The sequence below is a fragment of the Parambassis ranga genome, chromosome 7, assembly GCF_900634625.1.
Source record: "Parambassis ranga chromosome 7, fParRan2.1, whole genome shotgun sequence".
Taxonomy (NCBI): domain Eukaryota; kingdom Metazoa; phylum Chordata; class Actinopteri; family Ambassidae; genus Parambassis; species Parambassis ranga.
In genome coordinates, this window is record NC_041028.1 from 9066243 (window position 1) to 9093929 (window position 27687).

Genomic DNA, 27687 nt, shown 5'->3' on the forward strand with positions numbered 1-27687 from the left:
TTATTAGCCTCTACACCCACAGCTCTCCTGACCTATCAGACCCTGCTCTTATCCTCTGTGCAGAGAGCACTGCTGCATGCAGCAAGCCCTGCAGTCATGGTGCAAGAGCTCCCTCTACTGTTGCATCCTTATAACAAACAGTCACACAAATATAATTGTTTATAGTGTTTTCTAAATGCTTGGATGCAGTGGAATTTGTATAACAAAATATTTTATTTTATGAGGAAGAAATTGTAAAAAAAAGAGTCAAGTAATCTCACAAAAGTAGTTTATTGTGCCTCTTACTGTTTATATGGCTTTTCTTTGTATGACAAGAGTTGGCATAAACAGAGAATAGACAACACCTTGGCCATATTGAAAAAAAAACATAAGACAACATAATCTCAATGTTCTGTCTGCGTTACCATCACTAACACCATGACAATCCAGCAGAGAGAGAAAGGATGAGGTCTTCACACAAGAGTTTTCTGTGTGACAGCACCATGCCGAGGAGGACATCCACCCAGTTACTGAAAACCTGTTAAAGCATTCACACGGACACACGCGCTCCAACATACACACACATACATGAAATAAAAGAGCCCATACTCAAACGTTGGTGCCTCTTGCTGCTACAGAAAGAGTGTTCATATTGCTTTAAAGAGAGAGACAGAAAACCTCTGTACTGTATATCAGCCGTGCTTTTCCAGCTGATAACCCACTGTGTCAATTTGGCAGTAAAAAAATGATACATGAGAACACATAATCCTCCTCTCTCCTTCTTCGAAAAAAAAAACTGAGAATATACACAAAGAAGACAAGATGATATAATGGCTTTTGGGATGAAAAGGCAGTTTTCTGCATGGATACCAGCGTCAACACAGCCAGAGGCGTTGATGATGATGATGATGAAACTGATGATAGTCCATCCCAAACTTCTGGAGTTAGACTGGAATCCATGCCATTTTTCAGACTTGTCATCTTCTATCTACACAAAAGAGGGGTTGAGAATCCACACATAGTCAAGAATACACACATAAATATTGCCTGTTTCTAGCCTGCCTGAGAGCAGCTACGGTTTGGTCCTTACTGAAAAGCCCTGAGTCTGATTCCAAAATGTCTTCCATAAGGATTCCTGCTTTCGGCTTGCATATGCCTTTTAATCATTGTATTGATGCATAATTATGATGCTGCTATATGTGGATGTTTTTGTTTTCTGTGTTGAATGTGTGTATTCACCTACTGACGGGGAGTGCTTTAATGTTGATTGTATGCAGTATGTTGATGTTGTTCATCAGCTAGACATGCTGGTAAATTGCTGACAGACAGTAGCTCTGCTCTGTGTGGATGAGATGTGCCTTACTTGAACAGAGGATCACAAAAGTGCTACATATATGGTCAAGTCTAAATCTCTGTCCCAGATCGGGAGGGGAATTGATAAAATAGTATTCATACTGATGCCAGAATCAATTCCCTTATTGATTGTTGATTTTCTGTGTTACCCACACATTATTTCTGCCTGACACAGTGTAGAAGCACAGTAGAAAAAAAGTGTAGAATGTCAAAAACATGACAATCCTGGAAGTTAAGTTCAAGTTGCATAGAAAGATGTATATGCATATTGCTGGTTTTTCCACCCCCATGTTGTCCAGTTGTCATACATTTCATCTCTGCTGTTAGTTTTAACTCAGGACACCTTCATGTTGTTGTTTTGCACTGTGCAATTGTCAGAAAAACATGCCGGCATTTATGAAAGGAACCAATACTCTTCAAGCATACGATTCTGATGGACTGAATCTTTTGAAACTCTCAATTCCCATCCCTACTCGGCACATCTGCTACCACTGAGCATAGAGTGGAAGGAGTGTGTGTTTGTTGCATGTGCGTCAGACTGAGTATGTGATTTTTAGTGCATGTGTGAGTAAGCACTGTGAGGATCGCTGGAGTCCCTGCCAGTAGTCAAACTCTTGCTCAAAAGATGACTTTTCCTAACTTTGGCACAACAATGCTTACTTGCTGCATTGACAGCATATGTTGACTGCAACAACAGCAAAATAGAATAATGCCAAGTCCCTGATAACAGAAACTGATTAAGTCACTGCCATACAACAAATAGTCCTCTGGGTTGATTATCATTGACATCCACAGTGAGCCAAAGTGCTCAAAAAAGCCCGAGCTAAGCATATGTAGCTGATAAGGAAGACCCAGCCAGTTCTGATTACCCTTCTTTCCCTCTGAATATCTTCTCAGGAAAGCTCTTCAAAGAAAAAAAAACTTGACTAAAGGATTCATATATAAAACCAGAATAACAAATAAAAGACAAAATATAATGGTATATAGATATGTATGGACTTACTCATAAACAAAAACCAAGAACAAAAATAAAACAATATTCAAAAGCAATAAACACAAAAACAAAAGATTAGCATACTCAATTTGGTTTTGCCCTGTACTTTTGTTTTCTTTTGAGAAATGTGCTTGTTGTAATCCATCGGAATCAACTGCTCAGTTCTGCTGTCTGGTTTGGCCATTCCCCTGTTTAGATACAAACAACAATAGTGGGGGGAAAAAAGAAACGCTTAGCTTTCTCAAAGAGGTTATGTTCTTTTTGTCACAACAACTTCCCTCGTGGCTACACCAGGAGTTCAAAGGGTTTACAGTCACCTCTCCTTGACGTTATTTCTCTGCAGTTCACTTGTCATGGACCGTGTGGCCTGAGTTAGAAGTGTCTGTACACTTAAGGCTCTTCTGTGCTCCGCTGAGGAGGACACAATGATGTGCAGTAAGGAGAGAGAAGGGGGGAAAGGAAGGAAAGGCCAGCATTTTCTTGAGGTGAGAGAGTGAGTGAGGTTGTGCTGTATGTTTGTATATGTTTGTGTCTGTGTGTGTGCATGTGTGTGAAGAATGTATGCATATGAAATGCTCTGTTCACTGCGCCCTCCCGACAAGGCCTTTCCTCGACCCATCTATGTTATCCAAAACCCCCCAAGGCTCTCCATCACTGTCCGAGCCCCTGTCGCGCTCTTCATCTCCCACATCGTCATCATCATCTTCATCTTCCTCTTCTGGCGATGGCTCACTGCCGTTTTCTGTTGCCCAGCTGTCATCCTCGTCATCGGCTTCTTGCTTCACAACCAAGGCCGGTGGAGGTGGTGGTGGCGGCGGTGGAGGAGGTGGGCTGTCGTTGCTCTCTGTCTGGTCTTCAAAGGCCTCTGGGTTCTCAAGCATCTCCCTAATCAAAGGAGGCATCGGCCCTGGGATTTCCATCTTCAGAGTGATAGCTCTCTCTGCACCTATAAAGAGAAAACATGGTGTTGTTGATCATTAGCAATCACACAAATAAAACACAAATACATTTTTACATCATACTCCCACATTAATGTCTTCTTACTGACCCTTTGTACTGATGCCTCTGAGGTCGGTGATTTTCATCAGCATGCGTGGGAACATGTGGGGTTTGTTGGGGCGCCGGCGACGGGCATAGATCTTCAGAGCCTCAAGTAGAGGCTCTTGCAGTTTGTCCACTTTTTGAGGCTCTTCTAGATCCATGCGGTCTAAAGAGGAAAAATATTAAAAAAATGTTAACCACAAGACTAAAGCCACTTCCTCCTTACAATTGACTGAATTTTGTGTATGGTGTAGTACCTCCACAGATGAGACAGATGGCACTGAGGAGACCAGTTTCTGTGTCATCCATCTCCAAGGGTAAAAGTTGGCCAGCAAAGGCAAACACCAGGTCTGTAAGCGGTCCAAAGCCTGCATTGTGCATCTGAGTCCGGTTCAGAGTGAGGCCATCCGAAAAGGTCATAGTATCCTGTTCTGGCGTGTAGCGTGTGCAGATTCTCAGCATCTGAAAGTTAAAGGAAGTGTAATATTTAGTGAAATAAATTGGCAAATATGAGCAGAATCTAAACAGAAAAATATCAAGGTGTAAAGATTTTTGGGTGCAATTACTCTTATGCAGGCTCAACTTTATCTCTGCTTTTCCTGCACTACCACTTTTAACCACCAGATGCCAGTGTACCATTTTTTTTACCCATTCATTTATTTACAAAAGTGAGTGAACAGGACATCAGGGGAAAACAAAAACCTCACCAGTATGTCCAGGCAGGCCGACTTAAGTAGAGTGATTTGGTCAGCAATGGTGAGGGTGGTGAACCCTGGCAGCCGCTTGGCAAATTCCACAATCTTGATGATGCATTTGGTGGAGAGCTCACTAAACTTGTCCCATAGCCCGAGGTCTAACTGGACACGGTGGTCTGAGCTAGAGTTCTGAAGAAACACAAGAAAAAACACTCACAGTTTAGCATGTTGTATCAGAGGAGATGTGTTTGCATCAAGCACAAGAGTGTGTGTCTCACATTTACATTTTACATCAATCAAGGAAAAAAACATCCATTTACATGTTGCATCAATCATTCAGAGGCCACACAGATGGCTTAATGGGGAACTGAATTAGTTAAGCTACCACTATGTTGGGAAAGCTACGCTGAATTTACGTCTTTGCATGCAATTTGGAAGCTGTGACGGCATCGAATGTTGCCCCACACACAGAGAAGTGCGGGATACGTGTGTGACTTACGGTGGTGTATTTTCCCAGTTGGCAAAGTGACGGGAAGGTTTCTTGGTGAGCTTTGCTGACTTTATTGACCAATTCCTCAAGCTCTCCACTTAGCTCATAGCTCTCGGGAAGCACCACCTCTTCTTTCACATCCTTTTTTTTCTTGTTTCTGTCATTACGCACCGCTACATAAAAACACACATACACACAAAAAAGCACAGTCATTAGCAAAGTGATTCACTACTGCTCTGTATGTTAGAGATCATCTAAGGAACATTTGTGTTTTTTCTATCTAGGATGACACTATAAAACATGTGCTTGTCACCACTGCCAAGGATGTGTTTCTCAGACCTCAGCAACAGCAGAAGCTGCTTTTAACAGCATTAACATATTTCCCTCAGCACGGCAAGGACGCCAGCTATCTCCTTCTTATCACCCGCTAACTTCCTTGTCGATCTCTCTATCCACTTGACCGGTGCACATGAGCCAGTCCCACTCTCTCCCTCTCTGCCTCTTCTCCCTCCTCCTCCCATACTTTCCTTCCTCTCAGGATATCCAGTAATAGCAGAGGCACAATGTGATCCCGGTCTTAACACACATCCCACACAAACATTACACCCACATACATGTCCCACGGGCTCTGTGAAGGGCAAGAAACTGCCACTTACACGCACAAGGTGGAAATAAAAGAGGACACAAAACAGATGTCTTTGTTTGTGCAAACAGCATGAATCCTGTCACCATCAAATTTGTCAAAAGTCTAAATCTTATTTTTCTGCCGTGTTGTCTTTATGAATGAAAGCAGTGTCTGTGCTGGCCAGAGGGGCGAGGTTTTGTGGTGAAACAGGAAGTCGGATTCATTTTGTAAAGCAATAAGTCATATGATTGGTACAGTGCCCAGCCTCGCCCTGATCACCACCCCTGGCTCATCATCTGCTTCTGTCTCTACCGAGTAGGTTTTCCCAGAGTCTCTGACTGAACATTGATAGATCAGTGAAAGAATCGGTGGCCTTATGAACACATCTGAGTACACACACATGATCTTGTGTGGAAATGGCTTTTTCTCTATCTTTTTAGTCTCACCTTCCTTGGACATGCCGACCTCGAAGCACTTCTGTAGCCTGCAGTACTGGCAACGATTGCGTGTGACCTTGTTAATCTGACAGTTCTTGTCTCGGTGGCAGGTGTACACCATGTTCTTCTGGATACTGCGACGGAAGAAACCCTGGAGCATCAGGAAGCAACAGACAGAAGGGTAGAGGGCGTGAGAGAGAGTAACATAGTCATCCAATAAAGGATGTGACATTAACCATTTTGTTTGTCTGTTTCTTATGTGTTCATCAAAAAATACCCCACATTTTAAATTTCAGTTGTTCCTTTCCACTTATTGCAACCCAGCATTTCTGTGGATGCATGTCACACATACAAACAAAGAGAATCTTAAAAGGCTATAGAAAGGTTCTTCTCACCTTGCAGCCCTCGCAGGAGCTGACCCCATAGTGGTACCCTGAGGACTTGTCCTGGCACACAAAGCAGGGCTTGTATACGCGAGGTGGGGGAGGTGGCGATGGAGAACTGGGTACCATCTCCTCTGAGCTGGTGCTCTGGGTCTCCACCGCTGTGGGCAACAAAAAGAAAAAAAAAGACAAACATAAGCACATCATTTGTCACTAATCACTGTCCTTCAGCTACTACTCAAATGGCACATGTGCACTTGTCAACACATGTAAGGAGACTTGGATAGTTTAGTCTAAGTGTAGTGATATGACAGCTGACAGAAGCTTCTTTCCCTTTTCTATTTGATTTATGAGGGCAAGGTAAACATTTTGCCTGGAGGGGGATTGAGATACACGGACAAAACGTTTAAGTTAGAAGAAACTGTCTGAACAACAGCTTCCTGGCATTTTTTATCCACCTAAGGTCCAGGACTCAGGGCCTCCATTGCTCTAATCTCTTATCCTACCCAGGGTTGGAAAGAGCTGGAGCCTACAAAGGAAAAATGACTGCCTGACATTTTAAATTTACAGTAATAAGCAAAAGTTCCTCTGACTGACAGGTTGTCTGATAAGAATAGGTAACAGGGTGAGTTATTGAAGCCAAACGTCAAAGCTGGCTCTTCCTCATTCCACACACTAACAACTGCTCATGTGGGCATGTTGAGTAGGCACATGACAAACACACAGGCATGCAATGTTGCTGTAAAAGCTCTGACTTTTAAATTGGAACATACAACTATGACGTCAGCTTCCTTCAGTCACATACTTGATATGGTACATTAGACTTTATTATATTCCAAAGTGGACCCCATATAGGCTCCTGTGGATGTGCGCTGTGTATGGATTCCATAGTTCCCTCGAGAAACATAAGCTGCTGCACACATACAGGACCAGATCCTCGTCACACATGCAAGCCTGCACAATCTCACAGACACATATGTGTCCCACTCCCCAACACACACATGCACTCAGCACTTTCACCCTTGGTCACTCTCTAACTTCAACCCCCAACTCTACATCCCACCACCCCCTGACACACAAACCCTATTTTTCTCTTGTTTCCTGGCCCTAAATTCCTCACTGCAGCCCTGCCAGGTTTTAACAGAGGCCTAGGCTCGTAAGGCAGCCTATAAAGGCGGTCCCATGGCTGGACTGGAGGCCCCAGCCCGGCTGGCCTGCACTTTATTGGGACTCGGTCACCTTGGGCAGCTATTCACACCACCAGCTGTAGCTCCCAGCCCGTAAAAAAAGCCAATCATAAAATAAAAAACAGGGAGGCTCTAAAATTCTAACTTTTACTGCCCCCACCTCCCCCCAGCACCTTCAATGGAAAGCACAGAGGGCTTGCCTAAACTTAACCTACAATCCCCCCTCCTCCTCTCTCTCACACCCAAGGCTGGGGCAAAAACCACCAGCTTGGCTTTTTACTAGAGAGGAGAGACTTCAAAAAGAAGAAAAAAGGGGGCGTAAAAAGAGGAATTTGATAAAAAACAGAGAAAGGGGCAGAGGGGGGAAAGGGAGAGGAGAGGACACAGTTGCTCCTGAGGGCAAGTCTTGTTCAAGACCAAGTTGACCACTCCTGCTACAGCTGCTGTGACTGGCCTGCAACTACCTCATTAATGATAGTAACAGAAATATGTCAGACATTTTTTCATTTGTTGCCTGCTGCTCCAACATCTGTTTTTCATATGAATTTTTATATTTGACTCTTCAGAATCCACATTGAAAATTCCTCCTTTGAAAGCTGTACTTTGCTGGAGGCAAAGATGTTTTCCATTAGTTTTTAGAGCAATCCCAAAGCCAAATGTGCAAATCAATCTAAAAGTGAAGTTTACACCCACTGAATGTTTCTACAGCAGTTCTCATCTCAATGGCCTGATTGTAACAAAGCGGCAAGGTCAGTGGGAGAGCAGAAACCCTCTGAACGTGCCATGAACCACTGTGTTTATGCAATAATAACAGCATCGCTGCTGTTATTATGTGAGGCTCCAGACCAAGCGCTGACAACACATTAAAAAAGAACAAACCATATGTGGCGTCAAGTAACGAACACTGATTGACACCGTCTAAATGGATAAAGAAAGCGGCGGGCCAGAGAGAGAAAGTCCATCCTGGAGAAAACTCCGCACAGCAATGATAGAGAAAATACATCAGGCTCTGTCAACACATTGAACCTGGTTCCTGCCAGAGAACATGACTCCTCAACCCGCCTCCCAGACTTTGCCTCATTCAGCCTACTCCATCCAAATCCCCTGCACCACTTACCCCAGGGCGCCACAGTGAGAGGGCCCATTCAGACAACCACCCTGAGCCCCTTTTCCCAGTCTCTTCAACTCAGCTCATCACTGTTTAGAAAACAAAGCCCTGTGAAATGAGAGGCCCTCCTTATCAGGGCTTCGAGGCCTGGGGCAACATTTGCATGACAATCCGTGGGCCGAGGCCTGTGAGCTGATGATGGACAGATGAGATGAGAGGAGTGGGATAGGTGGGTGGCTGCTGTTGTTTGGAGGAGGAGAAGAGAATAAGAAAAGAAAGAAGAAGGGGTTGTGGCCACTGTTTGCTTCCTGCTAAGTATCAGTTTACTCCCTAATCCCTTGTTGCAATGCTCTCTGTGCATAAGTGGTCCAGCTGCACTGACCAGACCTAATCCTCTGCTCATATACAATGCACAGACAAAGTATACTATTCATTGGCTAAAATGACACACACACAAAAATCTGCTCCACCAACATGACACTCAAATGCTTCAGCCTAAGTGGAACGAGCAGTACATCATTCTGCACGACCTCATTAGATGTGAAATGTAACTGCACACGACAGAAATAGATGTTTAGCTGAAGGTGACTTCAACTAGGTCAATTGCATTAAATTCTAGGCCAAGTCAACCAGGCCAATCAACGTCCCTTTAGAATCAACAGATGCAAGAGAAAAGGGAAAAGAGAGAGAGAGAGAGAGAGAATGGGAAGACATAATATTGAAAAAACAAGGGAGTTTCTGCTAACACAGAAGCTGCTTGCTGTTCACTCAACTAGAAAGGGGAGTGTTTCTAATGTATGCGAGCAAAGGCATGACTATGCAGCTCCTGTTTTGTATTGCAACACACTCCTTTTAAGTGAGCAGCATATGACATTCTGGCAGTGTAACAACTATTCTTTCACAATAGGCCTGCAGATTTTGTCTACGTGACTTGTTGGTGTGATTGAATCTTCAGTGGGACACTGTTCCAGAAGTCTAGTTCTGGCATGTGAGAGTGAATGCATAGGTTGTTTCTGTTTGAACACAGCACTCAAGAAGTACAGTATGGATATATTTGTAGACCTGTGTTCATATTTGTGTATGTCATTTCCATCCAGCGGGGCAGCTTTCTGTCCAGCCCTGCAGCGTCTATTTCACTTGCAAATGCAACAATGTTTGTAACAGTGCACAAGTGAGCTCCAGTGTTTCCTGTAAAAATATATAACACATTCTACGTGTATGTGTGGCTCATTGTGTTGAATAAGCAATGTTTAGGTTTAATTGTAAGAATGGGCATGTGGGGCCTTTGTATCTCTACCTTTATTCAACAGCCTGCAAAGTTTGTGTGTTTGTGTCGAGCACACTGAGCAGTAAAAGAGTGTGAGACTTTGAGGCAGTTTGGAGAGAGGGGCACACAGTAGGGCTTGCTGTGAAAAGAGGGGTGGGCACTGGGCAGACAGTAGTGGCAGAAGGACAGCAGATTGAGAGAGGATGGTGAACAGTGGGCTGGGAGAATTGCTGGCACACTAGGTGGGGCCTTTGCGGGTGCCCTTGGCCATCTACGCCGTGGCAGAGGCTACAACACAGCAGGGTATTGACTAAGTGACCATCAGCACACCAAAAGATTTCCATGAAGAAGTGAGTTTTATGAAAGAGGAAAAGAAAGTACCACACCCTTGACAGTGGTGCCAGCGAAATTTGCTCTCCTTCTCTCTGTTCCTCTGCCCACGTCTTCCTGCCATCACTCTGAGGCTTCTGCTACAAGGTCCCACACAACAGGCTTGTTTCCTTCCTCTTTTCAGTACCAGTCCTTCCGCAGGATCTCCGTCATGGCTTTTGTAGCACTTCTGTGTCCCTTGCTGCTACACCTTCTTACATGTGCTCACATTTCCCACAGGTCAAATAATACTGCTACTCTGTTCAAGCTCTGTTGCACACAGTTGAGTCACCTACCAGCTTTCAAGTCTCTATTGTGTGAGTTAGACCCCAAGCACCCACAATGGTACCTGTCTGCAACTGAGAAAGAAATAAAGAAAGAAAGAGACAGAGAAGAAAAACAGAGGAGAAGAAGATAGGAGGAATTCCTAAACATGGTGACAAGGAAGGTGGGGGGTGCTTTCATTAAAGGTGATGAGCAGTAGCAACACCTTTCAACAGCTGTCAGAAAGCTCATTACCTGGACTCCTACGGATAGACAGACACATTCACTCACACGTCTGTAAAGAGGCCCTACTAAGCAGGGTCACGGATTGAGGAGATGCCTCGGGTTTGAGAGGTGAAGACACACAGAGATGGCCAGACATTAAGACACACACACACACAGACCTCCAGGAATGTACACCCTTCTGTCAAAACCAGCAGAAAGTCATGAAACACATACATAGATGTTGATCCTCACACATCATCTGATGCCTGCTAATGATAAAATAAAATAACATAAAGCGGAATGACATATTCACTTCGCCTCTCTTTCTCTATACTTATACCGCAAATGTGTGTACAAGCAGAGCAGAACAGGGCAGGCAGCAGGTGGGATAAGCATCTATCCTCAGGGCACATTTTAAAAAGTGGAATTACCCTTGTAGTCTGGTGCTGCTCTCAAAACACCCTTTCTTCTTTACAGCACCTCATAAAGGGCCTTTTGATATTTTCTTGATGGAGTCGGCCAAGGCAACATTTGGCAGCAGTCCCCCCCTCCCTCCACCTTTTCCTACACCACACAACCCTGTCAAGAAACACACAGTAGTTGGCTTCAAACAGACAAACTTGTCCACCAAGCTGCCTGTCCCCCATGAACCCAGCAAATGTCCTTGTACAAAACCTGAGGAAGGAGGTATTAAAAGGAGTGAAAAATTGAAGGAAATATCATTTCAATAGAAGGATTTCAGTCAGTGGCCCTTTATGACTAGAGTGGGGGGAAAGCAGACAGTCAAGTTCAGGTCTGTGGAAAAAATTTGCCCCCCTCATCCCCGTGGTGAGCTCCAGCTGACTCTTCATCTGCCCACCAGAAGACAGAGAGGAACACAGCTCACCTCCAGTGACTGGAGAGTGAACCCAAACCTGGCAATCCAGCACAGGCCTGGGCCATTGATCATGTCAAGAAGACAGGACAACTCACGGGCAGACGAGGAAGCAGACTGAGAGCGGAGGCAGGCAGACAGGCGAGGTGAGGAGAGAGGAGAACAGTCATCGAGGGAAACCCAGAGGCTTTGATCCTTGGGTTGTTTCTCGTCCTCACAGACTTCCTCTCACCATCTGTAGCCCTGGCTCTCACCTGTCTGTCTCTGGCAAGGCCACTAGCGCTCGTTCAATTGCTATTGCTTCCTCCCCACAACAATAGAAACCTACAAAAGTAGAAGTAGCCGGGCCGTGGCTGCAGCCTCGCTCTGTCAGAGGAAGTGAGGGAAAGGAGGATAACGTAAACAACAACAGTAGTATTCACTCCAGCACATTGGGGAAGCACCGCAGACCAAAGTGTGCAAATGCAAACCTCCTATTGGAAGGAACAAGCACACCCACAAGTAGGAGTACTCAGCTTAATCCCACTCAACATGTAAATGCCCATGCCAAAGAGTTTGCACACACTACACAAAGAGTTTCCTCTTGTTATTGCCTAGCTCTTACCTAGGTGCTGCAGTGACTCAATAATTATGTTCAAGTCACAGCTATCTACTTGATGTCTTTTCTGATTGTTAACACTTTTTAGTTCTCCTGCATGTAGTCACTAACAGAGATTGAAAAAAAGATTAACAGTGGCAAAGGAGCAGCAAATGACTGCAGCTTCCTGATATCTGAGTGATTTCCATTCCATATGTATGAAAAGCTGGTAGTCCCCTAAAACTGGCACAAACACTCAGAGTCATATCAGATAAAGAGGTTGCTCTGAGAAACTTCTGCTTTGAGTGGTTCGGTGGAGCAATGATGCATATCACAGTCTTTCGCGTTTGCTTGGCAGTCAACTGCCAACTAGTTGCCCAAGTCTGTGTCTGGGCGGAGGCTGTCACATCAGTGACGAGACACTCAGACTGAAACCATACAGTTCATTTCCTCTGGTGACACCTCACGTCACAGAAGAAAGTTCCATGTGGCCTAATGGAATAGTGTCACAATCTGACATTTGTTTTATTATAACCAACCATTCAGTAAATATGAATACCTCAGTGAGAAAGGGAGTAATGTACATCCAGTTGGTTCCCCTAACAGGAGCATACCATGAACTCATTCAGCATTCCTGAACCAGGCATAAATCCTCCCGTGCAGCCCCTAACTCAGTTGCCGGATTGTTTCCTGTCTAACCGGCTGTCTGTCTGGTTACTCTGTGAGGTGTTCATACAGTGGAGCAGGAGCTGATAAATCCAGGCTTGATGACAGGGTGGCTGCAGTGGGCTTCACAATTTAGCCACAGGTCATGCTACAGTGGAGACACATTATCTGCTAGTTTGTAGCCACTGAAGAGCATGTGCTTGTTCCTCCTGTGTCCATGCATGCCTGCCTGCTTGTGAGCATGTGTCACGTGTGGAAGTGAGAATACACTTCTTTAGATTCATAGCAAAACTTGCACTGCATGGGCGCTGAAACAGTGTGCACCATTCTTGTTTTTTTACTGCAGTAAATTTGCCTAATCTCCATAAAAAGACCTCTAAAAACATTTAGATGGCTATATTCACACAGGAGAATTTAATAACCATGTTTGCACTTAACTGGCATAAGAGAGTTCTTACATGTGTGCATGTCAGAGCCAGAATAAAAAAGGCAATGCAGTGGGATGAAAGGAAAGGAATTACCGAAACTGGGGATCTTTGTGTCCAAAATAAATAAATCCAATATCTGACCAAAACAGAAACAGAAAGTAAAATAAATAAGTTCACAGCTGCACAGTAGAGTATCTGTAAAAGTTGCACATAAAAGCACAGTAAAAGTCTCCGTTCAAAGAAATGACAGGCTATGGAGAAATGTGATTAGTGACTAGCTCTCAAGATGTGAACACTTTGTCCTGTTTCCTGCCTTAACCTGATTTCTACTCCTAACCTGGTTTCACATTCACATAATGTATAATTATAAACTTACACACACACACTAGGATCTGTGAAGTTATCCACATTCATCTTCTCCTTGTAAAAAGTCCCAAACTGTCAGCCAGACACAATTACAGGCATGTCTGCTTACACACACACCTGTTCCTCCTCAGAGATCACACAGGCAAAATATACACACACCGAAGGACCCACGCAGCGAAATGGTCATGTAGACACACAAACAAATGAACCAATGCAAGTATATACAAATGAACTCATGGACCATTTGCAGAAAGATGTTCATGGCTGTTGCACATACGCACATTGGCAGAATTTGACTAATGTTCAAGAGAAAACAACACCAATGGCTCCCTCCTCCGCTCTCTCTCCTCCCTCTATCGGCCAGCTCTTCTTCCATCACTCTCCACCTCTGAGCCCAGATAATAGCTGTACTACACCAGCCACTCACCACTCCCTGCCAAACGCTGTCGGCTGCGTAAACACAACCCATTCACACATACACAGAGGGAGGACAGTCAGGCTCATCTGACTTTCTACTCCCAGCTCGGCTGTTCGAGGCCTCCTCTTCTCACAACAGTTAGCCCCTAGCAACACTCGAGCCAAGCTGTCAGTCAATAACACAGTGGTAACAGAACTGCTCTCCTCACATTCAGCCCAAAAAGGGCTCTGGGCTGACACACACATGGTCTTATATATGCTATAAAACAAACATACATGTGACTGGCTACTGTACATCACATCCTCATGAGTGACATAAAACTGACTCAGGTGCATGCGATACTACTGCACACATTCCCACATAGTTTGCCAACAGCCCATGCCTTTGTACAAGGGAAAATGTGCCTGGCAGGCAAAGAGCTGTTCTCAGTAAACAGCCACAATAGCAGCAGCCAGACATGGGTGTTAGGGTGGGCAGCTACAATACCTCTGCGACCAGCAAACTATTGTGAAAGAACTTACAAAAGTCAATGTTTTGTGCTCAGCTAGAACTCATACACAAAGGCAAACTGTTGGCACATAAGTTCTGTCATCCAGTATTCCACAAATGGACAGGATTCCTTGTAGAGCAGACTTGTGAAATTCACTTAAGATGGAGGGGAAAACACAAACAGCCCGTGGAGGTGACAGATTCAGCCTCCACATGGTGGATTTATTTACAGTGGTGTGACTGACGCTGCTGAGGGGCTATAAACTACTATTAGAGTGGAGCTGGATTCCAGCACAGGCCTGAGGAATTCAGGCTGGCACATTGTCTGTCTCTGGATTTGACACAGCAGTCTGAGTGCCCAGCGCCAGCCAAATGGACCCGTAAACACCACATACGTTGACATATAAGAGTTTGCGCACAGACTCCACACACGCAGTTAGCACTCTCCTATTTATGCATAAGCAAAACCTCAAATGATAGGAAGAGGGGCTGTGGAAAAAACTTCAAGCACCAGTGGGAATGAATCTGTTTATTTATAGGCAGCACCGACTATTAATGGACTCAGCTATTACTGAGACAGATCTGTGAACAAGATGGTGTGATATTGCAACACAAGTAGTTCTGATACTGGAAATGGCTTCATGCTATAAAAATATTTTCCATGTTGAAATGTAATATCATACATAACATGAATATTATATTAGTAAGATTTAACCTTTAATCTGTGATAACTAGATTTAATATCCACTTTATTGTCATGACACAGTGCAAGTATGCACTGAGCTGCGTTTATAAGCAGCATTGTGGGAGTTGAATTCAGAATAACATTGATGCCACACAATAACAACAAGTATTAAAGTACAGGTTTCATCTTTTTGTACATTTATTTGATTCACATGAATGTTTTTAGAAAAAAAGTTCCCACTTCAATCATATCAATTACGACTTCCTGACCTTGGACCAGCTTAAGCATTTAAACGTCTTAATCTTGAGACAATCAACTAGATTTATGTATATATGACAGCGGTGAGAATTTCTCATTAAAACTCTCTCCCATACAAATAGACACACACACCCTTCAGACCACCCCCTTACCATGATACCACTATATCTTTTCAGTCCTGTACCCTCAGGCATTCTAATCTTTTAATTGAATCTTTTGTAATTATAATGAAATAACTGTGGACTTCTATCAGGGAGAAAATGATCAGGCCAGAATGTGCCAGCGGTCACATGAAGCTCTTATTTCTCCGCCACTGCTGTTGAGATCTATACCCCCCATTTCAATTAGCTCCTCGATTCACATTTGAACAGCACATTAAGGGAAAACAAAGAGGTGGGTGCCCCCATCTGTGTGTGTGTGTGTGCGTGTGACTGCACACTTAGTGACAAATTGCACAAGCAATCTGTACCTGCCTTATCTGGCTCCTGCATGTATCATTTGTGAGCATCAAAGTTAATATCCAAAGTGTCTTCCAAAAGATCAACCTGTGTGTGTATTTTGGTGAGAAAAACACACTTTCCCTTCTTCTGACCCCACAGAACCGCTAAACATAATTGCCTCATTCTTCTACACAAATGAACATTGACAGAGAGATCGGCCTGCATATAGGCTCCCTCAAATGGCTTCCCTGGCAGTTGACTAATTCAGTTTTCATTGACGTATGACTAAATCAGTGTCCATTATCCTTATGTGTAGGGCAGCTCAGATGTAGTACCAGCTCAGTGGCATAAGGCACTTAAGAGCATTACACAAGCCAAGCTGGTTGAAAGGGTCTCCTTTTCTGCAGGCTGACAAGGACACCACACATGGAGCAGATCTGACATTGGCCAGGCCGTAGCCTCTGACTAACCTCTGACATTGAGGTCTCCTACTGTTGAACAAAAAAACAGGAAAACTGACCACACACTTTTAAGTCCTCTGATTGTCCCTGGCTAATGGCCAGCAGCAGTGACACTTATCACTACTGGAGATTTACTGCCAAGACAATAGGACATATTCATTTGGTGGAAGATTTATAAACATTTTATTCCATAGACTATGAAAAAATGCAGTCAATCTTCAGATTTCTTCTGTTTTATGAAATGCATTTGTCAAACTATTTTTACAAAAAAGAAAAAAACACAGTGAGTATTATGACAGGACCGGGTGACTCTCTTTACAAAATCAGAGGTTATTTTGGTGTGCGGAGTGCATGCTTGTGTGAGTGTGGCATTAAGAGCCAGACAGGTCCCTCTGTTGTGCAGCTGGGCTGGCTTAATGAGATATCAGAGTCAAACATCAATTCATCAGCTTCATTGATGAGGACAATGAGGGGCAACTGCTTCAGTAAAGAGAGGCATTATGGCTCCTTGTGTGGGGATAGGGTGGCCTTGTTTACAAAGGTTATTGGGCACAGAGGGCTTGAAACAGTACACCACACCAGCCTCCACTTTGCTCTGCTCTGCTAGTCTCAGCTCTCTTACCCCTGGGGCAGCTTCTCCTGACTTTTAAAATCTTTGATTTTGTAGAACAAAGAGCCAAAAATTTAAAAAAAGGAACTTGTGGAATCCAGAGGCCTAATTTTCAAATGTGTGCATGTGTGTGAATGGATTAAAAGGAGAGGCCATAGAGGCCTGATTGATTAAATAAACAAATCTCATCTTGTTATCATCAGGGTTCCCCTAACTAAGCAGAGCAGGCTGGGCTGGCTGGAGTCCCCTCTGGCCTCAGCTTCCACTGACAGGGCATCTATCTTCATTAAAGCTCAGCCAGTGTGCATGACGGCCACTGAAATGCTGGTGTCTTCACGATTAATGAAGACAGATGACTCCCCCCAAGAGGCAGTAAAGAAGAACAAAAAGCAGGAGGGCTAACAAACAGAAAAATACCCTAAAAAATGTCATATTCATGTTCAAACAGCTCCCTGTAACAAGAACACAGCAAAACTGTTTATCTGATTACTCAAACTCTCCTTCATACTCCTGATTTTTTTTACAGGGTCATATCTGGCTTAGCTCCTTCCACACTTCTCCCTCCATACCATGCTTAAACACCCCCCCCCCACACTCCCTCTCCACTCTCACAGCAGTAGCAGCCCCCTGGAAGTGAATGGAAATGAACCCCAGTTGTTGTTAGAGTAACAGAGGTCTGAAGTCAGAGGCAGAAGAAGGGGGGAGAGAAAACAATAAGTTGACCAGAATGTTCCTCAGTTTGCAAGCAGTTTTATTTATTCATCCATTGATCCACTAAATATTTAATCTACTTATTAATTCATGGATAGAGAGGAATATCATTATCCATCTAGCATCCTGAAGCATAAACAAACCTCTGACCTAAGCAGATTGCAGCAGGCTACACAAAACTTTCAAAATGAGGCTACATTCATATAAACCAACCTCTTAGTGTCAAACCCACAACACGGATGGAACATACAAGTGTACCTCCTCTCTTCCTGTCACTCACCAAACCTTTTCCTCTTCCTAGTGTATACAGCACCTGGCAAGGTCAAACTTCAGGTGGCTCACATTGTCACTGAAACCTGACTCCATGTGCTCAAACTCACAAGTCATACATAGACACACAGTGCATACAATATCATAGCAGAGAGTTTCCTTCAGATGATTGAGGAGTGGAGGAGGAGGAGGAGGAGACGAGAGGAAAGGAGAAGAAAGGAGAGGAGAGGAGACTGTCTGTCCCAGTCTTTTCCTGTGCTGCTCTGTAGCCCCTGACAGCAGCCCCCTTGGCCGAGCCCTGAGGGGTAAACAAGCCAGCAACGAGAAAGACAAGGAGTGAGAGAGGGAAAGAGAGAGAGAGCGAGGGAGAGAGAGAGTGTGTGTGTGTTACAGAAACAGAGCGAGAGAGATGATTGTGTCATACAAGAAATCCAAACAGGATGCCACTTACACTGAACACTGGCACTGCCTGTCCAAGCGAAGGGGTCCAACCCCGCAAAGAAGGGGTTCGCCTTCCGCAGCATGCATGCACCACGACTGGTGACATCATAGAGCTGATGGGGGCCCATTCCAAGAGCCTCCATGCAGTCGAACATGTTACCCCCCTAACCTTAGCAAAAATCACTTACTGCCTGTGTTCTGCCCTGATTCCACTGCTCAGCAACAGCTATCTGGATTTGCTACCTTTTCCTTTCCTCCCTTGACTTATCCCTCGCTGTCACTCTCTCTGCTGTCCTTTCCTGTGAATGCTGGAGTTTCCCTCGTTCCCTCAGCTGGAATGCAGATCTGGTTCCTGCCTGGCTGAGCTGAGCTGATCTGAGCGTGACTCTGACTCTCTACTCTCCCCCTGCCCTTGGGTGAGCTGCTCCCTGTCTGCTGTAACAGACCTAAATAACAGCCTCTCACAGCTCTCGCTGAGCCCCAGACACGGCGGAGCAAACCAACTGCCTCGGCATGACGCTCTGAAAGGGGGTGGAGAGAACACAGAGAGAATGCCAGAGAGGGAGGGATAGAGAGAGAGAGAGGAACCCAGAGGAGGGGGGGTGGTATCCAGCAGCCGACAGTGGAAGAAGAGCTGATCTGGTTAGAGGACAGAACTTTATTCCCGTTCTTTATTCTCGTGCTGTTTTTCAGTCTTGTTTCTGTCTTTCATATATCAGCCCTTAATGCAAACAATCACTGCCTCTCTTAAGCTCCCATTCAGATCTTTTCCCTGTCTGTCTTTTACATTGCACCTCCCCCAGTTCTCAGTAAATATGAGCCCCCTTCCCCTCCCTTCCATGAGCCCCCGTCCCTAATCATAACCATATTAAAGTCCAGCCACTGGCCTGGGTGTGTATGTGTGTGTCAGAAGGAGAGCCAGAGACAGAGCGAGAGAGAGAAAGAACATTGTGCTGTGGTTGAACCCAGAAACCAGATGCCAGGGTAAATCCCTCCCTCCTCTCGGTCTGTTTGAGGGAACAGAGGATGGGCAGTTCTTTTCTGTCTCTCCCTCTGGAAGTGCTTTAACAGTGATGAATGAGGCCTGCCTTTCTCAATCCCCGCAGTGCATTTACACAGACAAATACCCCCAATATACAAACACACCATGTGCTGGACACACTTCTAACAGGCTCACTTGACCTTGTTTGTGATTTATATTAGAGAAACATTAGCATAGAATACAGATGCAATAACTTTCATGTCTTTTAATGTTTATTAGATTGGGTTTACATCATAATGTTTTACCTTTGTCTTTCTGTCCTATTTAACCCTTGCTGTTCTGTGTATTGATAAAAAGAATTCCATTAAAAAAAATAAAAAGCCGTGCCCTCACAGACACAGTAAATCAAACAGAATCAATAGGAGGTCTGTGGTCACTAAAAAAAAGCCTGTCACTGGTCCTAACTGTTGCTCAGCAGACGGATAGACTCTGGCTGGGCTAAAGCAAACAGCCTGATACAATGGGAGATATATGATAATAGAATGGCTTCAGTCTGTGAGCTCCTCACATTCATCTCCCACCCCTGTCAAACCAGTACAAGTGGTACAGCCCAGCAGGCAAAAAAGACACCATTTCCTGTCAATCTGTGCTGCTGGCTACACTCTCCATAAACACACAGTGCCCTCCCTCCTCCACCCCCCCCCCCCTCTGTCTAACACTTCACTCTTTTTCCTGTCTCATGAAAGAAACCATGCTTTCACATTTCTGGCTATTTTGAATGATTTTCATTACAATGTTTATTGACCTAAAAGCTATTCCTCCAGTTCAGACCTCTTGTTTATTTTTCTAAGCTGGCACATACACATAGTCAACTGCACATGTGGCCTGAAACTCACACTTGCACACACACACACACACACACACACAATCCCACAAACACACATTTAATAGCTCTTTTGTTGCATCTAACAGTAAACAACATCAGTAGTTTTTTGTGTTTCTTCATACAGCTGTCAGGTCATAAAAAGAAGCTTTATGACAGTAAGAGAGGTGAGATAAACTGTTATCTATTGTAGATGCCACTGCTAACAGTTTGTTGTTAAAATGACTCTTATCCTTTTTTACATTCACAATAATTCAAAGAAAAAGATTAAATCATCACTGCCCAGAGTCACATTTTTATGATTCACAAGCATTCTTCTCACACTTGTCTTTCGTCTCCTTCTTGTCTTTTTTTTCTTCCTGCTAGTTTCATACAGCATCCTGGAAACGAAAAACTGGCTAATCCCCTGGTGCTCAAATGTTCTATGTAACATCAGCGTTGTTTGCCAGGGCTGCTCTCTGGACCAGTCAGCTGCAACGCAATCAATTTATAATATCATGCGCTCACACTTGAAACTCTTTTGTTTTTGGAGATTTATGGACCCTATCGGATTCCCCTAGTTTTGACATTTATTTTTACTGTGCTTGAGACTATAACTCAGACCACTAACCCCAGGTTCTCCTCTTATTGGCAAACTGCGCTGTGAGCTGTGAGTCTTCCAGGGGCTTCACAGGGTTTGCAGAGTGAGTTTAGACATCTAATCTACACATACTCCATACTGCTGCTGACCCAGGCTGGTCCCGGAGCCCCCCCCCCCCCCCCCCCCCCTTTCCTCCTCCCCTTCCTTCCCCAGCCAGAGAGGTTGAACTCTACAAGAAACCCCCACTGGGCCACTAACTTTCCCCCCAAACTTATCCTGCCCTCCCTCCTTCTCTCCCTCACTCTCTGGCTCACAAGTTTCTCCATCGCTCTCTTTAATTCTCCCCCCCTTCTGGTTCTGCAAATACTCTCCCCATTTCATCCAGTTCCCTATGGCCATTTTTTCCTGACTGCGTGATTTGTTTTAGTTGACAAAGTCCTCTGCGTTTGTTTCTGGTTGGACATGTTTCATTTTCAGTGGCTGCCAACTCACTTGGTCATTTTGTGTTGACTTCTGCTTTCAATCATGTGTAATTTCAACTGATCCTAACACATGGTGTAAATGTTTCTTTGTTTCTTTTTGCTTGATTTATGGTGCTTTAGCTATAGAGCAGACAGGTACGCTCAGCTGATACGGTCTGCTTATAGCTGCACATGCAAAAATCAGGCTTTACTACTGTCTGACACTCTGATGCCAATTACAGATAAGAGGTATACAACACACTCTTGCCACTTCCTCTGTATACTGTCATTCAGGTTCTAGTCATCAACAACACAGTGGTGTGTGAGGTAATAAAGACAAGCCTTTGTGCCAAATGCAGCACAGTGATTTTAAAAGGAATGTGGAGCTTTTCCATTTCTGATGAGAGCATGTGTGCAGTGTGTGGACATGCTGAAACAGATTGCTGGTGATGATAGAGACACTGAACACCAGTCCAGGACACCCTCCCACTACAGCCAGATTCAGGTTACGCAGAACACACACACAGGCCATACAAATAAAGTAACCCAGTGGTAGAGCCAACAGATCCATGCAGACAGCAACATTTTCTGTCTTTTCATTAAAACTGAAAGTCATATCTTATTTCTGCAATGGTGTGTGTGTGTATGTGTGTGTTGTCAGCGAACACAGTGCGGTCCTAGCGTTCTTTCCCATTACATCCATCAACTGCTCCACCAGCCACAGGTTTAACATATGTTCATCTCTGACAAGTCATGTAATCTTATCCACTCATCTATCTCTCTCTCACCATATATCTCTGGAAGAAACCTGATGTGTCACTGACGAGGGATGTGGGGAAAGGAGGCATGACTTTAGAGAAAGCCCATTTCTCAGCGGCAGCCATGTTTGCCTCCGTTCACATGCTGGTCCCACCAAAGCCTAACAGAGCTACTTTTTAGAGCGTTATCAGATTTGGCTATCGTTCAGTAAAGTCTTTTTCACTCCCTGTCTCTTTCTATCCCTCTATGTGCACTGTCATGACATTCTGCTACCCGTGTTTTGTGGAGGAAAATAAAAAGACCTTTTAGTTCTTCAGCCAAAAATACGAATCCCCATCTTGTTCTCATAGGCAACACCCTTGGGCCTGTGTGCCCTCCCACGCCTTTGGAGGACCTAGCCCTCCTTTCTCGCCATTGCTCGCTATTCGTACTGCACGTGCCCACGAAAGCCAGTCTGGAAACAGACCCCTCCCATTTTTAATAGTGTCCTCCTTATCTTCATCTGTCATCATGTCAGATGTGTAGTACACTCTGTGGCTTCTCTCCTACCAGCAGCCTTTGCTGACTTTTTTAGGTACACAGACACACATACGCCTAAGTTTTAGTAAGTTTCCAGTACTTAGGGCAAATTGGCTCCAACTTCCAGAGAGGGATAATGAGAGGAAATCCAAGGTGAAGGCTGAGTAGAAAATAGGAGGGACGAGAGAGAAGAGGGCGAGGGAATGCAAGAGTGCATAAGCCATCAGGGTTTAAGAGGATATCATCAGAGGAGCAGATATTCCACTCACTGTTATTTTCACAAAAACACCTTTGCTGGATGCATAAAATCATTGGAAAATTAAAGTGGGTCTTATCTGTCTATTTCCCCCCTCATCTATTGAATCAGGGCCAGTTTGAAAAATAAAAAGGCCGATGTGAGGGAAACTGATTTCCAAAAAAAGAGAGGAGCGCCTCAGAGAGCTGTCATCTTGAGACTAGCAGTCGCCTAGGGAGATGAAAGCAGGGATGTCAGACGAAGCAGAGCTGTTTATTAAAGCCGAGGAGGCTCCAGTCTCACTGATAGATCAAGGACACAGCCAAACAGCTATACACATGCTGTCATCACACACAAGCACACACAAATGGTCCAGGCCTAGCATTGCTAATTTGCTATGTAGATCACGGCTACAGGAGCAGAGATGCCAGCGAGCAGATGGCTCTATAACCGCTTTTTTTCTGATTAAGTGTTGGCACTCTTGGCACTGAATGGCTGGGTCAAAGCAAAATACAGCTAACACTCATTTTACTACTTTTCATAGTTCCTCACTAAAGTTTGCATCTTTACCTGAATTCATGCGTATACAATTTCTATTGCTCAAAACAGAAAACACTATGCAATTTGTCCATGGTGAAATGTGTTTACTTAATCCTAGCGAATCTTCTTAGATACACCCACACAATAAACAATGACCAGGCTATATTTGCTCAGTTTCAATAATGGGCCAATGAGACACAACATTGTCTTCCAAAGGAAAAAAAAACACGGTACAAGCAAGACAAAGACCCACCTTTAACCTTGTAACACATGACACCTGAATTCTAAACTGAAACCTGCACGATGCAAATACTGCAAATTATCAGCTATACTGTCAATACTATTACTGTCTCTTTCTTTTTAGACAAAATGTGTGTGTACATTTAATCACATATAATATTTTTTTAACAAATCTGAATTTCTAATATTTTCACCCCCATCTCAGCAAATCACTCTGGCCCGTTCAATAAATCTAAAGAGATCAATAAATGTCAGCACTGACACATATGCACAACAAACCTACATCATCTTACTTACCTACTGCCATCAATGCTGGGCTGAAACTCTGCACTTCAAGCTTAGGACAATAAATAAAAGTATTACATGTGCTGTGCACTGCTTCATGATTAGTAGATAAAGTTTCATTCTACTTGTTGACATCCTTCTCTGCTGTCCCTCTCCTCCATTTAAAAGTTTGCATTTGCATTCCCCCTCATACCACATTTCCCACCAAAATGGCTCCTTTAGGCAACTCCCAGAGCTCCATGAGCCAACATGACCTCCTTGTGTGTGTGTGTGTGTATTTAAGAATGCAATGAGTGTTTTTAATTATGTCACTCTGCATGAGGATATCTTTTCTGCTGGAACATTTTGGTCTCTTTTTGCCCTAAATGCTTTGCGTGAGCTGTGTATGTGTGAGTGTTTGTGTGTCACAGAAATGCACGCACATGTGCCTAGAAGAGAGTTTGCTAATGTTGTTGAATGTGTTTATGAAATACTTGTATAAAACCAAAACCTTCTCAACAGACGTTCTCTGTTGTTGCCACCGGGGGCATAAGTGAGTAGACTCCAGCAGCTTTTGCACAGGTTTCAACACGCTATTCATTCCATTCTATTAATACAGTGCTTTTGATATCATCCCACTGTGATAGAGCTCAAACATTCACAGCTGAGACTCTCATGAGTTTTCTGTATATCTGTGCTATCACTGAGCACAACCCTACAAATTATGGTATGAATGGAAAGCCCAAGCCCAGCAAGGACTTCAGATTTTGGGCCAGGCCATGTGGGCTGAAGGAAATGACCTACTAGCTTTTCAAAACATCCCTGTGGCTGGCTTTGGGGCCAGGGCTCTGGCCCTGATCGGTGAAAGCTTAGAGAGGTGTTTCAGGGCTCAGTGACGATGTTATCACATAGTAAGTGGCCTTAATGGGCTTCCAACTGTTTGTTTGAAGGGCTCCCATAATGACAGGGATCAACTGATAAGAGCCTCTGCTACACACTGCACAGAGACCCTCTCATGGATGAACAAATGCCTATTACACATTCATTTAGATGTGGATAGTGAGGACGGTAGCCTTGCAGAACATAGACACAATCACATGACTTGGAGATTGAAGTGAAAGTTTCCTGGGTCCACTTCACCCATGAATTAAGAATGAAGAAAAGCCTACTATCCCTGCATGTGCAAACACAGTCGGCCCACCCTGACCCTCCCTGCTGCTGTCTCTTCCCACCACCGTGCAAAACAGGTATTTCCAAAGACACTCTGGTGCCAAAACAGTGCGCCGCCATGGGAGGTGCTTCAACAGGTCGGCACAGCATGCACGGCCAACAAAAGTAGGTGTCACCCGGGCTACCTTTTTAACATCTACGCACACAGAGCTCTGTAACAGGATAAGAATGCAGAAGTGCTTACTGCACACATATAAAGAAATATCCACAGTGCAACTCCCTTTATGTGGAAGGCATTTTCTCATTCTGGCCTAAAGACAGGCCTGACAACAATGAGCAGAACTGTTAAGCCAACTCTACGAGAAGTAGAAAGTGAAAAAATAGGGCCTGGGGAATGTCCAAACCAAGGCCTTTTGTCTTTTTAAGAGAGTGGGGAATGAGACTGCTGTCAGCAAAATGACTTGTAACATTCTTTGTCAGGGGATACACCAATCGGATGTTTTAAAAGCTGATAAAAGCAACAGAGTTTTCCACTGAGTGGCCAAATTGTTAAACTGATACTAAAGATGTACAGTACAATGTAGGTTTTAGAATTCAGTTGACAGAAAATTAATCAACGAAAAACTGACAATTAGCATTAATTAAACATTGTAAATTTACAATTATAAATAATTAGTTTCAACAACATTTTCTTACAATCATTAAAAAGCTCAAATCTAAAAATTGTACAGAGACTTGACCTAGTCATCATATTTGTTAAATTATAATGTCAGTTATATAAGGACATTAAAAAAGTCAACCTCTGTACATAAAGCTAAGTTGAAGCTAATTGTAACAATGATCGCAACTTAATCTTTGACCCCAGCCTTGTTTAAGCCCTGACAGAGAGCTTAAACCAAATAACTGCAGTCATTAACCCTTGTGAGCGATACTAATGCCAGCGTGGATGTGTCAGTACAAGCAGTCATGTATGAAGCCGCAGTGCATGTGGTTGCCTGTGTCTGTTTGTGCTTTGATGCTTCTTTTTTTTTTCTTGTTTCAACTTATGCCAATGTAAAAACCAAAAGGAATCCATCTGTCAGTGCTGTGGGATTTTACTCTACATAAGGGGTATGTTTCTAGTTTTTAGATGAAAGAACTGCTCTGTGCATGAGTGTGCGGGAGAGAGGGAGAGAGAGAGAGAGAGAGAGAGTGGGAAGAGTCTCTGATGGAGTGTTTGCCTGTGTGTATCTATGTGTGTTTTTCTTGCAGGGTGTGTTCTTGGATTCCACCACACCAGGACATTACCCCCAGGTGCTCTCTCTCTCTCTCTCGCCCTCTCTCACACACTGGTTCTGCGAAAATACCTTGAGGATTAGGTGGGCAGTGGTGGTGAGAAGGAAGAGAGGCGGGAAGGGGGGGGGGGGGGTGAAGTAGTGATTGACGGCTGAAAGGCTGGAGAGGTGTTCAGGCATGCTGTGGTGGGGGAAAGAAGGGGACTGCACACACAGAAGGGGGGGCACTCTGGCTCTGCACTCAGCTGTTGCCACCCACACCCATTATTACCCCCTCCACCACCTGCCACCCCTTCAACATTGCACCCAGATCAGATTTCAAATACCTCCTGCTTACCTTTACCTCAAACCCTAACCTCTATCTGTCTCCCTTATACTCTCACACCGACATCCTCATTGGCAAATTATAGTGTGCTTTTATTTGGATATTCCTTGACCTAGAATCCTGTTGTCGATTAGTGGTTGGGGAAAAAAAAGCAGGTGCTTTGACCAATGAGCGTGTGTGTCTGTAGTGTGTGTCTAATCTGGGTAGTCTTTGCATGACAGAAAAACATACTGGATTGCCAACAATCTCCTCATTGTGTTCTGTGCTCCCTGCATCATCCCGTCTTCAGAATGCAACAGTGCCCTCTGTGGCCACATTTAAAACAACAAGGAGTGGATGATACAGCTCACCTTTCTACAAATAGGCACGCGTGTGTGGTATGCTTTGTCTACATAAAGTCTTTGCAACTGCAATGGTGCCCATTTTCAAATATTTGTTGATGCTCAGTCTTCATCACCTCATACTAAAAGAATGTTGTTTTGTCTTTAATTGCAGACTTGTGGGTTGTCTGCTTCACAAAACTCTGTGAGAGGTCTGCGCACACACACACACACACACACAGTGAAGCCAGGACCAGAGTTTGTGGTCACAACCACATGGTCTACAAGCATCAAGCATATAAGGAAACCACAGAAGTAGAGTAATCATTGTATTGATGAAAGTAGACTTTTTCCTCATGGTTTCTTTTTTTCTACTGCTCGTCCTATATCACAAACAGACCCTAAAGTTTTCCGTTTCCACAAAATTACACATAATGAAGTGCAGTTTAAGTAGGCATATTTTTCCTTTTTCCAGTCCACAGCCAAATTGTTTAATGTGACTTGACTAAAATGAAGGTTATGTTGATAAAGATGTATAATGATGGAAAATTATACATGAGAGTCAAATACACACACACAGTGATGAAAATGACTTACAGAGAGCGGCCATCTCTTTGGGCAGGTCTGCCCCGAATCTCCCAAACAGACTGCTGTTGGCCAGCAGGTCGAAGGGGGAGTGGCTTCTCATAGAGTTGAAAGGGAAGGGGTAGACAGCAGGTGGGAAGCCTGTCATGTGACCCACCTGCTGTTCCCTGTTGGTAGCCATGGCAACGGAGCACCCAGGAGGCCACAGCAGGCTGCTGGGTGAAGGTAACACCTGGAAGTCCTCGACAAAAATCGGTGTCCTTTTGAAGACTCTCAGGATAAGGGGACTGAATGTAGGCTCTGGTTTACTGAAGGGCAGCCAGACTCCACTTTAGAAGAGTTATCTGGTCACTTTTCTGAGGAAGAGAAGACAAAGAAACATGTCATTTCTCACTAATAAATCCAACCACATGAAATGCAGGGATAAGTGTCTCTGATT

At 44.1% G+C, this 27687-nt stretch overlaps 1 protein-coding gene across 4 annotated transcripts in view; it reads right to left on the bottom strand.

Annotated features, from left to right (window-relative positions):
- Window positions 1-251: 251 nt before the first annotated feature.
- rarga (retinoic acid receptor gamma a) overlaps window positions 252-27687 on the bottom strand; it is a 39788-nt gene continuing 12352 nt past the window's right edge. For 2 of the 4 annotated variants that reach the window (XM_028410888.1, XM_028410887.1), the window contains 8 exons: window positions 27261-27604; window positions 6010-6158; window positions 5624-5765; window positions 4562-4725; window positions 4075-4251; window positions 3625-3829; window positions 3375-3533; window positions 252-3272 (listed from right to left, as the gene is read on the bottom strand). In XM_028410888.1, coding sequence (XP_028266689.1) covers window positions 2908-3272; window positions 3375-3533; window positions 3625-3829; window positions 4075-4251; window positions 4562-4725; window positions 5624-5765; window positions 6010-6158; window positions 27261-27429 — 1530 coding nt within the window. In that variant the 5' untranslated portion in view covers window positions 27430-27604 and the 3' untranslated portion in view covers window positions 252-2907. Of the gene's footprint in view, window positions 3273-3374; window positions 3534-3624; window positions 3830-4074; window positions 4252-4561; window positions 4726-5623; window positions 5766-6009; window positions 6159-18121; window positions 18634-27260; window positions 27605-27687 lie in introns of those variants that run through there. The other 2 variants (XM_028410890.1, XM_028410889.1) reach the window with 2 other exon arrangements.